The sequence below is a fragment of the Carassius auratus genome, unplaced genomic scaffold (assembly GCF_003368295.1).
Source record: "Carassius auratus strain Wakin unplaced genomic scaffold, ASM336829v1 scaf_tig00017721, whole genome shotgun sequence".
In the NCBI taxonomy this organism is placed as follows: domain Eukaryota; kingdom Metazoa; phylum Chordata; class Actinopteri; order Cypriniformes; family Cyprinidae; genus Carassius; species Carassius auratus.
This window is the reverse complement of record NW_020524808.1, coordinates 337845-352437: the sequence shown is the minus strand read 5'-3', so window position 1 is coordinate 352437 and position 14593 is coordinate 337845. Positions and strand designations below refer to the sequence as shown.

General features: G+C 36.4%; 1 protein-coding gene across 1 annotated transcript in view; it reads right to left on the bottom strand.

Moving 5' to 3' along the window:
- LOC113075831 (transmembrane protein 132C-like) overlaps positions 1 to 14593 on the bottom strand; it is a 198645-nt gene that overhangs the window by 51651 nt on the left and 132401 nt on the right. The window contains exon 4 of the mRNA XM_026248491.1: positions 515 to 698. Within this exon, the coding sequence (XP_026104276.1) occupies positions 515 to 698 (184 nt within the window). The remainder of the gene's footprint in view (positions 1 to 514; positions 699 to 14593) is intronic.

Sequence of the window (14593 nt, the reverse complement as noted above, 5' to 3'; positions counted from 1 at the left end):
AAACCTCAATTGTGCGCATGCGTCAGTGGAACCAGACTATAGGCTTAAATGTTTCCCTGCTTGACTGTTAAAAGCAGATGATTGGCTTTCCAGCGGGAGGGTTCGGGACATGTGCATACAACCACCATTTTTGCCGTTACGGGTTTTCCGTATATAGTTGTATTGAGGATTGAGGAAGAGGCATGTCTCTTATAAATTGTCTCTGATATAGGATTAGAATGTTATTCAAAACTGGAAATCAAGAGAAAAAGGCATTGTTATTTGTTTTAATATTAAAACACTTTCCACTATCCCACTTTAAAGGGGACTACACTTAAGAAATGAAATCTGAATATATTTTTCCTTCAGTGTATATTGCTGAAAAAAAAAGAAAAAAAGAAAGAAAAAAAAAAAAAAAAAATATATATATATATATATATATATATATATATATATATTATAATTATATATTTTTTATATATCAAGAATAACGCTAAAAAACATTGAGGTTGAGGCTGAATGAATGGTGCGTCACCTCAGCGATGGGTACGATTCCCTGCAGGTCTCTTTGGCTGATATAGATGGTGGAGATGACTTCAGCAGACACTCCAGTGGAGGGATACTCTATCTGCCAGCGGATGGTCTGCGATGACTGCAGGTTGATGAAATTGTCAATCTCAAAGTCCACCCACATGATCTCATAGAAGGAACCATCAAGTCTGTTGAGTAAAAGAGAAAGACAGATGTCGGCTGAGGGGAGAGAGAGACACTCCTAGATCAAGGAAGATCAAGGGCTTTAGTACAACTGCTGCCGAGAGCCAGACTTTATACTGTGTTTTGATGTCTATTCACGTCCTCCAGGACAGCAGGGGGAAGTATTGCCTTTGGCCTCCTCAAAAGTCAAGAACACATAAGTTAATATTTAAAAAAAATCAGTGATCATGTGATAATTTAAAAAGCACTTAAAACAAAAAAGAAGAAAGAAGTCTTTCAGGATATATATTTTTTTCCCCACAGGTGAGTGGTAATGATAGAAAATAATAAATATATAAATAATATATAATAAAAAATATATAATAAGTAAAACATAATATATAAAAGAAAATAACATTTAAAAATATAAAAATGTTACCATTTTAAGTGTGTGTGTGTGTGTGTGTGTGTGTGTGTGTGTGTGTGTGTGTGTGTGTGTGTGTGTGTGTGTGTGTGTGTGTGTAACAATAAATGAACAACTTGGGGTCTGTGCATTAGTACGAGTTTCAGAAATGCAGAACAATGGATTAAAAGCACTAAAGTACTGTAGAATCATGTAACTAAGCAGTTTCTGTCTCAAATGGCAAGCACAACCTGTTACAGGCATGTATTTACAAAACCTGAGATCCATAAGACATGGAACTGTTGATTTTAGCCAACTCTCATTAGACTGTCATTCTACGGGTCAGCATGCACAGGTTTTGACCAGAATACCAGGAAACAAAGTCATGTTTACAAGATATTGATCCAAGATATTCACAAGTTTTATTTATGGCACGTAAACAAGATCATGGCTTTATTTTATGCCTGTTGAAAAATCTGTATTTATTACATCTAATTAAAGACAAGACTTCTCTGAACAACTCATAAAACAAAGTTATGTTACATGATGATAAGTCTCTTCCCTGTAGGTCAGGTCTTTAGCTGAGTACACAAGCAAACTTAATGCCACAAGTGAAAAGTCTTGCTCTGTGGTTCACACATACGAACACATTCACTGAGCTTCAACTTTCAGGACTTTTATTAAATAGCAAAGTCCATTTCCCTGAATGACAGGAAACCCTCCCTGATTCCTTCCTCGTCTCTATCTTGTTCTGAATGTGCACAGTTAGATTCTAACCTCTCTAAATGCTCCAAGTTGACCTTTGCCCTCAGATCAACAGGGGCCAAATAACCGCCTTCCCCCTCCATCCTTGTTATGACACCCCAGAAATGAGTTCAATTACACTCGCCCAATCGGCCACTTGATGGATGTGCTGCTGTCTGACCCCTTCCTCCTTCAAAAAGAATGTTCTAGAAGCAGTAAATGAATCAATAAACCAACAGACAATACTTTATTGCAGTGATGGCATACGTCTATGAGAAGCGGGGAGAGAGGGAGGGGGCAGCCAGTCAGAAAACGAGAGATATATAATGTTATAGAGAATGAGAGCAAGGAAAAAAGAATCAGTCACATTCCCTCTCTTCCTCTTCTGGAAGCACAATGTCATTTCTCTGAATAGCACGAGCATTTTGTCATTATTCACTCAGAGTCAGAGTCAGACAGGGATCTTGCCTTAAAACTTCGCCCAACATTGAGTCACAGACAAGCAAACGGCATGCACACGCGGCCTCGCACAATTATACGCAAACACAAATGCACTGAACAGGACTTTCAGAGGCGTTAAGAGGATTAGTTATGTAGAAGCAGATGAGAAGTAGAGAGGACAGCAAAGTTATTCTGCATTTAAGGAAAGTTGTTAAGCATTATAAATGGATGGATAATAAGCAGGGCAAAAAAAGCATATGGCAAAGGGGGCCAAGTTTCATGGGAATTCAGAATTTCTTTAATAGGCATAGTTCTCTCAAGAAAAGAAAAATCTGACTCAACCTCATACTTGAACCTGTATGAACTTTTTGTTGTCCATGAAACACGAAAACACTAAAGGAGGAGATGTATTGAATGTTTCGTAGCTCTCAAATCTCATTTGTGTTTCTTCATATTATAACCAAAAGTAATAATCAGCTAAAAGACATGCAGGTATCAACATTTCTTTTTTTCATTTAGTTTAACTTGATGTCCAAAAATAACTAAAAATGTAACTAAAAACTATAAAATAAATATAAATATATGTAAAATTATTAAAACAATTCATATAAAATACATAAACAACAAAATAATTCCTATTCCAAATTGCTAGTAAATTCCACAGTTAATTGCAAAGAAATAGTAATTAGCAATTAATAAATGTGAGATTTTGGAGTAGAAAGACAAAAAACACACATTGACAAGATGGTAATGTTGTAAATGGTGACAGAACTTTAATTTTAGATAAAATGTTCCTTTAAGAGTAGAGTATAGTGAAATATATTACTACAAACAACTGCCCAAAGAGCAAAAAGTGAAAACAGCTCTTCCCAAACCAGTGACCTGTAACATAACCCTTGTAAATGTAATTAGCAATGCATATTTGAGTTTTTAGGCACTTATGATCACATGTATATTCTCACCCCCCCCCCAGAAACCCTAATGCAATTGAGCAATAATCTTTAATTAAAGTAACTTTGGAGGCATACGGGGAGAAAGCACAGGCACCAGGGCATTGGAGTCAAAACCTTTAGCCAGGATATTTCAGTCTCTCTTTCAGCCATAATTAATTTAAGCAGAGGCAAGAAGAGAGAAAAGAGGAGTCTTATTGTCCCAAGCTGTATTAATTAGCCCTCATCGATCGGTTCAGGGTTTGTGGCCACCACACATGCTGAAAAGGCAGGAGTGTTTATCTTATCATAGGTCAGAAACCAAGAGCAGCTGAGAGGCAGACTCAAAACCCATACATCACTCCCCTGTTGTTTAACCTTTGTTGAAAAAGTCGTGTTTTTAAGAGTGCTGGACAGAAGCAGAGGGAACGGAGAAGTTCTGTCAGCCAGACTTAAAGAGCCATTTGTCACCCGTGATGGGTTCACTCAGGTAAGCGTGTACTTCAGAACATCGCTTGAGAGAGTTACTCTGCAGGTGTCTAGGAAGAGCAAGCCAAGGGCTTTCAGGTGTCACATCGCCTCTAAGTAATCTGTCACTGGATTTAAGTATTTTACGGAGTTAGGACACAATTGTAAAACAGGGTACAGATTTACATGACATTCTTCTTGAAGAGATTGAAGCTGTAACCGAAGCAGTGACAGATCTTTTCTTCCATGGAAACATACTGAGAAACATAATATCGAAATAGGCAAAAAACGTAGGACGGGGACTTGGTTCTATCCATAGGTTGTTGAATAGGATGGAGGCCGATATAAATGTGAGCCTGCAGTCGATTGTAAAAAAAACAAAACAAAAAAAACACTTAAATACATAACATAAAAGGGGGCAGGCTTTAAAGGATTCATTCACTTCAAGTATAAAAAAATCCTGATAGCTTATTCACCCCCATGTTATCAAGACGTTCATGTCGCAAAGAAATTAAGTATTTTGATTAAAAAATTCCAGGATTTTTCTCCAAAGTAAACTTCAAAGGTGGCCAACGGAATGAAGGTCCATATTGCAGTTTCAATGAAGCCCCATAGGGCTTTACACAATCCCAGCCGAGGAATAAGGGTCTTTTCTAGCAAAACGATCTGTCATTTTCTTTAAAAAATAAAAAAATAAATACTTTTCTAACTACAATTGCTTGTTATCCTATACACATAAGTTGCATCTGAAATCACATACTGTCTAGTAGTTACTACATTTGGTATGAAACTTTGCAGCCGTTAAAAACAATGATTATAAGTAGTATGGATAAAATTCCAAAGTAATACAGCTGCCATTTTGTCACTGTCATGCAACTTATTGTATAGAGTAAGAGTAGGCATATTCACACACAGCGATAGAAGGGTTTCTGCAGGTTTTATGAATGTAAATGTAAATTTTTTTAAGGCCAAGTAAATTAAAAAACTTTATAGGAATAAATAAGGAATAAACTGAACGGAACATAATACATTAATATATATATATATGTGTGTGTGTGTGTGTGCTTTATTACCAATGCTCCAAAGTTTGAAAATACAACTATACAACCATTATTCTATTAAATACTAAACCACTATTCATTAAATAAAAAATAAAAAATAAAAAGGTTCCTTTAATTCTAAGTAAAAATAAGTTTTCATTCCCCATTGATAGATGTTTGTTCTTCATATTTTGTATTGGAAATTTTTTTTTTTTTTTTGAAGTTCATGCTTTATTTAATGACATGTATTTATCCATTTCATTTCATCACTGATCTAAGTTTTTTTTTTTTTTTTTTTTTACCTGACCTATAGAAACCCTTATTATATTCATTTTTGAGTTCATCTTCACATTCAACATTTCATGTGCATATAATAATGTGTTATTAAAATAATTGAAATGAAAATATTTGCAGTAAATAAGAAAAAAATAAAAATGTAAAATAGAAGCATTTACAATAGCCTTTTAATATACAAGCGTCTGAATGTGCACCAACAGTATGTAGCCTTGATGCCATGCAGTAGTGAGACAGATCGTTCAGACTCGTCTTTGTCTTGGCTCAGGCTCAAGTTCAGCCCAGCACTGAGGAACAATCACTTCATGGAAGTTTGGTGAGCTAAATATAGTGCCAGACACTGACCTAATTGCTATTTTACCATGCACAAGCAAGGCAGGTTAGAGAGTCAGCATTCAAAAAGAGAGAATGTGTGTGGGTGTGTGTGACAGAGACTGGAAGAAGAACAATGTCATATCCTCGTTACTGACCGCTGGCTACCATCCAGAGCTAAAGCTGTCATGGGACAAAGAATGAGAGGGTAAAGAAAACAGTGTGCATGAAAGAGAGAGAGAAAGAGAGGGAGGCAGCGGAATGTGTCAGGAGATTCACGGTTGCCTTGGCGTTCCAGTAGGTAGCAGACGGTAACCGCGGTGACAGACGGGTGGAGCACAGCGGTCTGATCCTAAACCACGCAGAGGTCCACTCGGCTACAATGCCTTATCATACACACCACACAATAGCATACAAGTGTGTGTGAGTGTGTATGGCCTAACCAACAGGGTCAAGAGAGTCTTCACACGCTATAAAGCCCAAAAGAGACAGAAATGTCATGCTAGCGATCTTTCTTTTTCCTCTCTCACCTTCATTCTCCCTCTGTCCACCTCTCTGCTCTGTCTAGAACACGATGCCTCTTTCGACACTGTCATTTCCTTATAGAGATCCACTGCAGTATTTAGGTCATAGTGAATTTGAATGCAGTCTCGCAAAGCATATTCACTCCACAAAAAGCCCCCTGAATGCTCAAGAGGGTTCGTATACAGGGCTCAATCTGGACTGGATAAAAAAAGAAGTTTCATTAAATTACAAGTTAATTGAATGGATGTCAAATAATGTTAGATTGTAATGTTTAATTTTTTTCCTGTTTTAAGCATGAACCTAACTAAATGTCATTAGATTTATGCTTAAAACAAGAATAAAATGCCAGTGAGGTAAAATAAATAAAACGATTAGCATGAATATGTTTTATATGAAAACAAAACAATTTATGCAGTTTTGCTTCTTTAGTAAATGTATCTTGTTTTAAAGACGTTGGGATATTGTACTGGCAACATGTAAATGAATGAACAAAAGAATAATAAGGAAATTATTTAATGCAGTGAAAGTTACTGTATGGTGCTCAGTAGGCAATTTGAATGCTAAATATCACTCATTCCTTTATTTCAAATTGTGTCACTGGCACACATTCAAACACTGTCTCTATCAGCTCTCTGCTGTTTGTTTGCATTGTACTCCATCCTAGCAGACAGATGGGAAAGGCCACCGAACAAGACAAACACTCATTTTAAATCAATAAGTAACACGATTTCTGACAAATTCTGACAAACTCCAGCAAATTCAGGTATTTGCTGCACAGCGCAGATGTTTGTAGAGCTTATTCAAAGTGTTAGTGATAAAGATGATAAAGAGAGAGACCTTGTCACTTATAAAAGAATCTGGGCTCAATTGTGACCACTGGCTGCACTTAACTTATACACTACTTATTGTGTGAGGCAACTGCATGCCATATTCTTTATGTATGCTAGACACTCATAAGAAGCTGATTTTGAATAAATTATACAGAGAAAGCGAGCAATATGACAGTACTAGAATGCTCCCATCCCATTATAATCGCTAAAGCTGTCACTGCATGTTTACGCTGTTTCACACGACTGTAAGTTCAGGGCAAGCTCACTGACTGTCCACAAACAGACTCTTGCAAATGCTCCCATTATAACAAACGCTGTCTACACGGCACAATAAATCTCTTATTTACACTGTGTCTACGCTTTGTTGATTTTAATGAGAGTGTTCTTTTTTTTTGTTGTGTCTTGTTTCCAGTGTTTGCTGGGTCTCACATGGTCTGTATTGTGAGCGAGCAGTGCAACATCAACCAAATTCAAAGTAATTACAAATTATGCCAGTTACATCAAGATATGATGTTTCTTAAGCAAACAAGCACTTTGTGTGTCACCACAATACGCCAATAGACTCATTTAAATGCCTTTGATTCATCACTTCATTTACAAGAATGTGATCGGTTACAATACTCAAACATTACAAATAAGTTAACAAAATGGCATTCACAGTAGCTCACCATATACTGTAAGCAGCACCCGCACTAAACACTACGCTATGGCTCCAACATATACATGAGGAAAGCTTGAACTGCATTAGTGTTTCATATAAGAGAAGCACTAATCTCCCTGAAATAGTTTTGAGAGCTACAGTGAGCTGGAGTCCAGCACCATCGGCTGAAGATGTTTTATTACGCCCTCAGTGGTCAAGAGATTGGAAACTCACCAAGGCCAGTAAGTCAGCAGTGAGCTCTTTTCTGTATCAAAATGACAGATCTACTATAAGAGTGTCTCTGTGTGTGACAGCTTGAATAGCCCTAAATCACATGTCCTCTCCCTCCCTTTGTAACGCCCACTCACTTCTAATGGCATTGAAATGCAGCCAAGGTTTTGTCCAGGTCTTTCATTAAATCACGCACATAAACACAAATTTGGACACATATATACGGGCAACAAAGTATATGCTTGAGTACACACAAAGCAGGTGAGAATGTATGACTATGAGATCAAACAAATAGTCAAATAAATCTAAAATCTAGTTTAATCAAAAAAAAATTGTCAACCTCAAATACCACTCTCTTACCACAGAAATATAAATAGATAGACAGGCAGTGAATGGACAGGTTAAGAAAGACAGACAGACAGTATTTGGCATGCAGATAATGTATAGTTTAAGTGAAAAACAGACAGAAAGACAGCCAAAAAAAAAAAAACAGACAGATAGATAGATAGATAGATAGATAGATAGATAGATAGATAGATAGATAGATAGATAGATAGATAGATGATAGACAGATGATATAGACAGACAGACAGACAGATCTATAGATCTATGTGTTATATTAAGTGATTCACTGAATAATTCATTCAAATGATTTGATCAAAAACCACTGCAGTGTTTCTCAGAGACGCACAAATGTTCTGCAACAACTTTGTTTGGAACTATTTATATGTAAAACAACAATTATGATATTGTAGAGGATAAATGCACACCCCTAATGGATGGATGGATGGATGGATATATAGATAAATTTTTTCAGAATGTTTAACCAATTCTCAATTTTTAACGTCAGCTTAAAAATGTAACTTCAACATGATTCAAGTAACTTTTTCTTTATTAACCCTCTGGTTAAAAACATTTATATTCCAAGTGCACCACACTTGAAGTAACATGGTGCACATTTTAAACAAATAAATTGTTAAATATCAATTACATCTTGTACAAACCTTTCCTATTCATATTATATGTTTAGAAAAAATACAAATAAATGCTTTAATCTCAAAAGTCAAGGTAATTCAAATTAAAAATGGCTGAAGGTACATGTATAACACCAGTGGACAGTTATTAACTTGTTTTTATTATTAGAGCCTTGTCTCAGAGGACCACCAGGACAAGACCACAGGACCACAGGAAATAGATGATTCTTCTGCACAATCTGACTTTGCTGCAGTCTGGAACTGAACTACTGGTTTCGTCTGGTCAGAGGAGAACTGGCCCCTCAACTGAGCCTGGTTTCTCCCAAGGTTTTTTTCTCCATTCTGTCACCCATGGAGTTTCGGTTCCTTGCCGCTGTCGCCTCTGGCTTGCTTAGTTGTGGTCACTTCATCTACAGCGATATCATTGACTTGATTGCAAATAAATGCACAGACACTATTTAACTGAACAGAGATGACATCACTGAATTCAATGATGAACTGCCTTTAACTATCATTTTGCATTATTGACACACTGTTTTCCAAATGAATGTTGTTCAGTGCTTTGACGCAATGTATTTTGTATAAAGCACTATATAAATAAAGGTGATTGATTGATTGATTATGAAATGTTCTGTAAAAACAATAAAAAGCTATCAGCCTGTCACCATGATGCAAATATGAAATATCTTGACTTGCTGACTTGCCTTGTCAGCTAAACTTCCCGTGATGCACCCCATCCTCCTCCTCACTCCATAATACCTTCCCGCTTGCCTTCAATATGACCTGTAAATCATCACCTTGGAAACCAGGTAGTCCATGTCGCCTCTAATCAGTGAGTGTGACTAACTGATCAACAGCTCTGTTCTGTCCAGTCTAGCGCTGCGGGAAACCACAGTCAAACCAGAGCAGTCACCTTCAGAGAGATTACAAAATGACCTTTCACACTACAAATTAGGGTGTTTCAGAGATGCTTTTTAACTATAAGCATGAACTTTGTTCTTTTAAACATTTGAGACACAAGTCATCCCAAAAAGCATTTGGGCACTTAAACCCAAATACTCATTCACTAAAAAAAACAAATTCATTATATATATATATATAATATATATAAAATAACAAAATTGTAGTAACAATTCACAATATTACTGTTTTACTGTATTTTTGATCAAACCGTAGCAAGCATTGAAGATTTCTTTACAAAACATTCAATTATCTTACCGACCTCAAACTTTTGAACGGTAGTGTATAATATGAGCAAAACATATACCGTACAACTAGACCTGTTTATATGTAATTTACAGCATGTAACTACAAAATGCATTAACTAAATGGATCTATATTTTCTCATGACAAATAGCTTGTGATATTCCTCATTTGTAAGCAATTTTGGACAAAAACGTCTGCTAAATGAATAACTGTAAATACTCCGAACCATTGTTCTGTGAGCGGAATGGAAACTAGCATAGAGACAATGCAAAGGTTTTCAGAGGGAAAAGAGAAATAAATCAGGGTGCCAGCAGGTTTGTTTGTTTCTGTGTGTATTCTGGTTTATTTAATGCACTTCTGCGCAGTGGGAGCAGCTCTGTACCCTCTGTGCTGCTCTTGACCGCTGTGGCCTCCGGCACTGGCACTTATTTTCAGTGTTTTTGGCTAGACAAGTGTTTTTCCTCCTCTCTTTTCATCAGCCTTTCCTCATCTGCATTCTTTATTGGGCTCTGATGGGTGACTGCTGACCTTTAGAGAGAAGAGGACTTCCTGTCCAAGAAACACACCCATATCTCATCACACACACACAATAATGTAATGTATGAGTAATGTATGTCCTCTGTCATTCTGTGATCTCAAGTGGCACCCGCTACCGCATATAACAAGAGGATCAAAACAAAGCCAAAAAAATAGACACTCCCACATGAACACATACGAGGACTGTCTGAGGATCAAAAAAGCAAAACCAAAAGACACAGGCAGGGTCAACAGCCATCAAACCTCACTCACCATCTGTCAAAAACGTTCTCTGTATTTTGAGGCAGTAATTTAAAGGCACAGTTGGAAATTCTGTCACCAGTTAGTCTCCCTCATGGTACAGTATTTTTGTTTTTGTTTTGTAATGCTGGTTACTGCCAAAATTCATTGTATGAAAAAGAGTAGCATGAACTTTGCACCAAACATCCAAGTGACAAAGAAGGTGTGAATATTTTTCTTGGCATTGTTTGCAGGATATAAACCATTTAGGATGGGTCTGTCTGTGCAAGGACAAAAGTGATCAAGAGAGAATGAGAACAGTGCAAGAGAGAGAAAACTTATTAAACTTTCCATAAACAAATCGGTATTATTGGATGGATAAATAGCAGCTAGCAGCTAAAAGGCTAATAAATAACAAGATCAATCAAGCACCCTTGTGTTCAGCCCTGAATTTTTTTTAAAAACAGACTATAAAAAAATATTAAAAAGATTATTGTGTTTGCACTATTTCTGTTTATATAATTTCTGATTTGACAAAACAAAGTAAAACAAGTTGACAATTTAATTAAAAAAATTATATCCTTGTTAGTTTTGTCTTCTTCTGCACTTTGCAGCTTGTAATTTATTAAAGCTGCAAATTGATAACAGAAGACATTTTAAACCTGTAAAACAAACGTAATAAAATATAATTTACCTACTGAAACTACTCTCTCCTGTACAAAAACAGCTAAATGACCAAATATTACTTATTCATTTTCATTTTCTCTTATCATCTGCAACTAATATAACACAAAGTCACCTGTGGCTTGTCAGAGAAGCACAGATTCAGTGAAACATTTTATATTTTGCCTAGGCTTTTAGTTTAAAACATGCAAACTGCAAATGATCGGTTAATGGGCTGCAAGTGTGATATTTTAGTTGATGTCCTCTGCTAACCCTCACTAAATCATATTTCTGTTGAAAGAAAGATAATAGATATAGGCTTTCAGCAGAAAAGATAATGCCTTTTTGGCATAAGACAGAGTCAAGCTGTGAGTTGTGAAGGCAGACATAAAAGAGGAATGGCAAACTCATCTCCTGTGTAAATGCACTGTCCAATCTGTAATCCTCTCCACACCTCAGTGGCCCTCGCTTTAACAGAACACCAGAAAATACATCTTTGGCCTACACACTCGCTCTCCCCCTTTTTATCTTTTTTAATAATAATATATTGATTTTTTTGGGAGGTGGAGCTATAACCCCCACTTCACGTGCTTTATGAGAGCAGTTACAGAAGAATGACTCTTGGTACAAGGTGAACTTGACTAGCCATGAGAGGAAATTTACTGAATATTTCATTGTGTTTCTTTTAGAAATTTCCTTATGTACATTGACTACGACTGGGGCACATAGAGTTCTGTGATATTATCAATACAAAAAATTGATTTATCTATCTAATTAGCTACTCCGTGCTGATAACTAATGACATGCTGATGTTGATGTGTCTGTGTCCATGTGAACAGAATTGGCAGTCTTCACATTAAACACTTATTTTAAAAAAATTACTACCCCAGGACTGTGCTAGAGCGATAATTTATCATGGTATGATTACTTTTTCTCCTGTGTACCATGGTATTTCCTGGTATTTTCAGTGTGAACACACCTGTTCAAAAACATACTGTTGGAGTATCATGGTACATCAATAAATGATGTTGTAACATTTATAATGTTACAAAAAAAAACATATATCTGAATAGAAGTTCTTTTGAAAATTATAGTAGAAGAATCCTGAATAAAATATATTATGGTTTCCACAATATATTGAGCAGCACAATTATTTTAAATAATAATTATAATAAAAGATTGAGCACAAAAGCTTATAAGAATGACATACAGAATAAAATCTGGAGTTGTGGCTACTATAAATACAGTTTTGCCATAATAGGAGTAAATTACATTTTAAAATATACTAAAAAGGAAAACAGTTATGTTAATTGTAATACTATATCAAAATGTTTTTTTTTTTTTTTTTGATTAATAAATGAAGCTATGGGGAGCATAGGAGACTTTCTTAAATCTTACCAAGCTCAATCTTTTGAATGGTAGTCTAAATGAGTTAAGTACAATGACACTATCATCTGTCATCATTACAGTACCATGGTAACTCCACAACAGTACTGTTTCACGAGTTCACGCTTACAAATAATTAGCTGAGGTATATTTGGCGGGTTGTCTGGGGAAGGGCTCCGAGCTCGGGAATGGCCCGAACCTAGAGTACCCCCCCTTCCCTGTCTATTTATAAAGTGAACTCAAAGTGAGGAGATGGGGTGGAGGAGGGATGCTGATAAACCGTCAATGGATAGAGGTAAGTCAGCAATATTTATACTGTGGGATTGATTACTTGATTATGGTCCACCTGTGTTGATTAGGCTAAGTATCTGACGCACTCCTCCCGATTCTTGTTAATAAAACATCATTTAAGGAGTGTTTCGTAACTTTCTGTCCTAAAATGCTCCTTATTTATATCAAACTCACACACACACACACACAATGCATAAATCCAGCTGCATTTAAAATCTCACACACCTTATACAAGTAGAAACACACAACAACTCACAAAATAGACATCTTCTAACACACAAGAACGCACATAACTGTAGCTAATAGAAAGAAAGAAACAAAACAAATACTGGAAAATTCTTAAAGGGGGGGTGAAATGCTCGTTTTCACTCAATATCCTGTTAATCTTGAGTACCTATAGAGTAGTACTGCATCCTTCATAACTCCAAAAAGTCTTTAGTTTTATTATATTCATAAGAGAAAGATAGTCTGTACCGATTTTTCCCGGAAAAACACGAGCGTCTGTAGGCGTGACGTGTGGGCGGAGCTAAAGAATCACGAGCGCCAGTAGGCTTTTGCTTTGATAGCGTTTGGAAGCTTGAGGACAAAACCAACCAAAACAAACCATGGCTAACAGTCAGATTCAGCGTATATTTATGATCCAGAATCAGATCCAGAGGCTGAAATTTAACAAGAGCAGCAGCAACAAATGTGTCTCTATGTGGTATGTACTGAAACTGTATATATATATTTGCTTAACGGTTTTGGAAAATCTATCCACTGGTCCCTTAATGCTGTTTCTCTTGTGGTAATCTGTGCAGGGTTGTCTTGCCCTGGCAACCAAAAACACACTCCTTTTGTGACATTTCGCGACGCTCTCGCTCTGATCAGCGAAGTCTGTTGTGCTCTCACTCAGTGCTGTGCTATACAGGAGCGCGCGCTCTTCAGGCAGACGTCCGCTTAGGACCCATATAAGGAAATTCCGCTCCATCTAACGTCACACAGAGCCATACTCGAAAAAAACTTTCTGAAACTTGTGACAAACCGGAAGGAGTATTTTTGGAACAGAAATACTCCTTCAAACGTACAACTTAATTTTTGAAACTTTGTCCATGTTTAGCATGGGAATCCAACTCTTTAACAGTGTAAAAAACTCAGTATGCATGAAATAGCATTTCACCCCCCCTTTAAATAAGGAATAATTTATTTTTTATTGAACATCATCAGAGGGTTCCATAAAGGTTCATCCTGTTTGGAATATTCTGAGGCCTGAAACTGAAAAGCATTTATATGATTATCTCCCTTCTCCTCACAGATGTCGGAAGCTTGTGTCAAAAAGGATGTCATGGGTTGCTATGAGAGACAGAAAGCCAGTCCAAACCTGATTTGGACCTTCCAGGCCCACTGGGACTTCAATCTGTTTTCCACTGTGTGGATGGTAAAAATACCAGCTATCTTTGACTCTCGCTATACAACATGCAAATAATCTCATTAACCATCAATTTATTGAAGAAACTGATAAAATACTATTATTCAATGGGATTTTTAGCATTTAGATTTAAAATAGATTTAATTTTGATTATATGTAAAGATAATAAGAATAAGAAAAAAAATGCACAAATGCAGGAATTCCTTACAGTATAAGAGGGATTTTCCCTCCCATGTAGAGAATATTAAGCTATGACTGCATTCAGCTGTTTGGATGTAAACACCATCTGACTTAAAACTAAAATATAAAACATTAGGATTCCAATATGATTATTGGTAGAATACAGAGATAGAAAGATATTAAACGATTAATACAAAGCA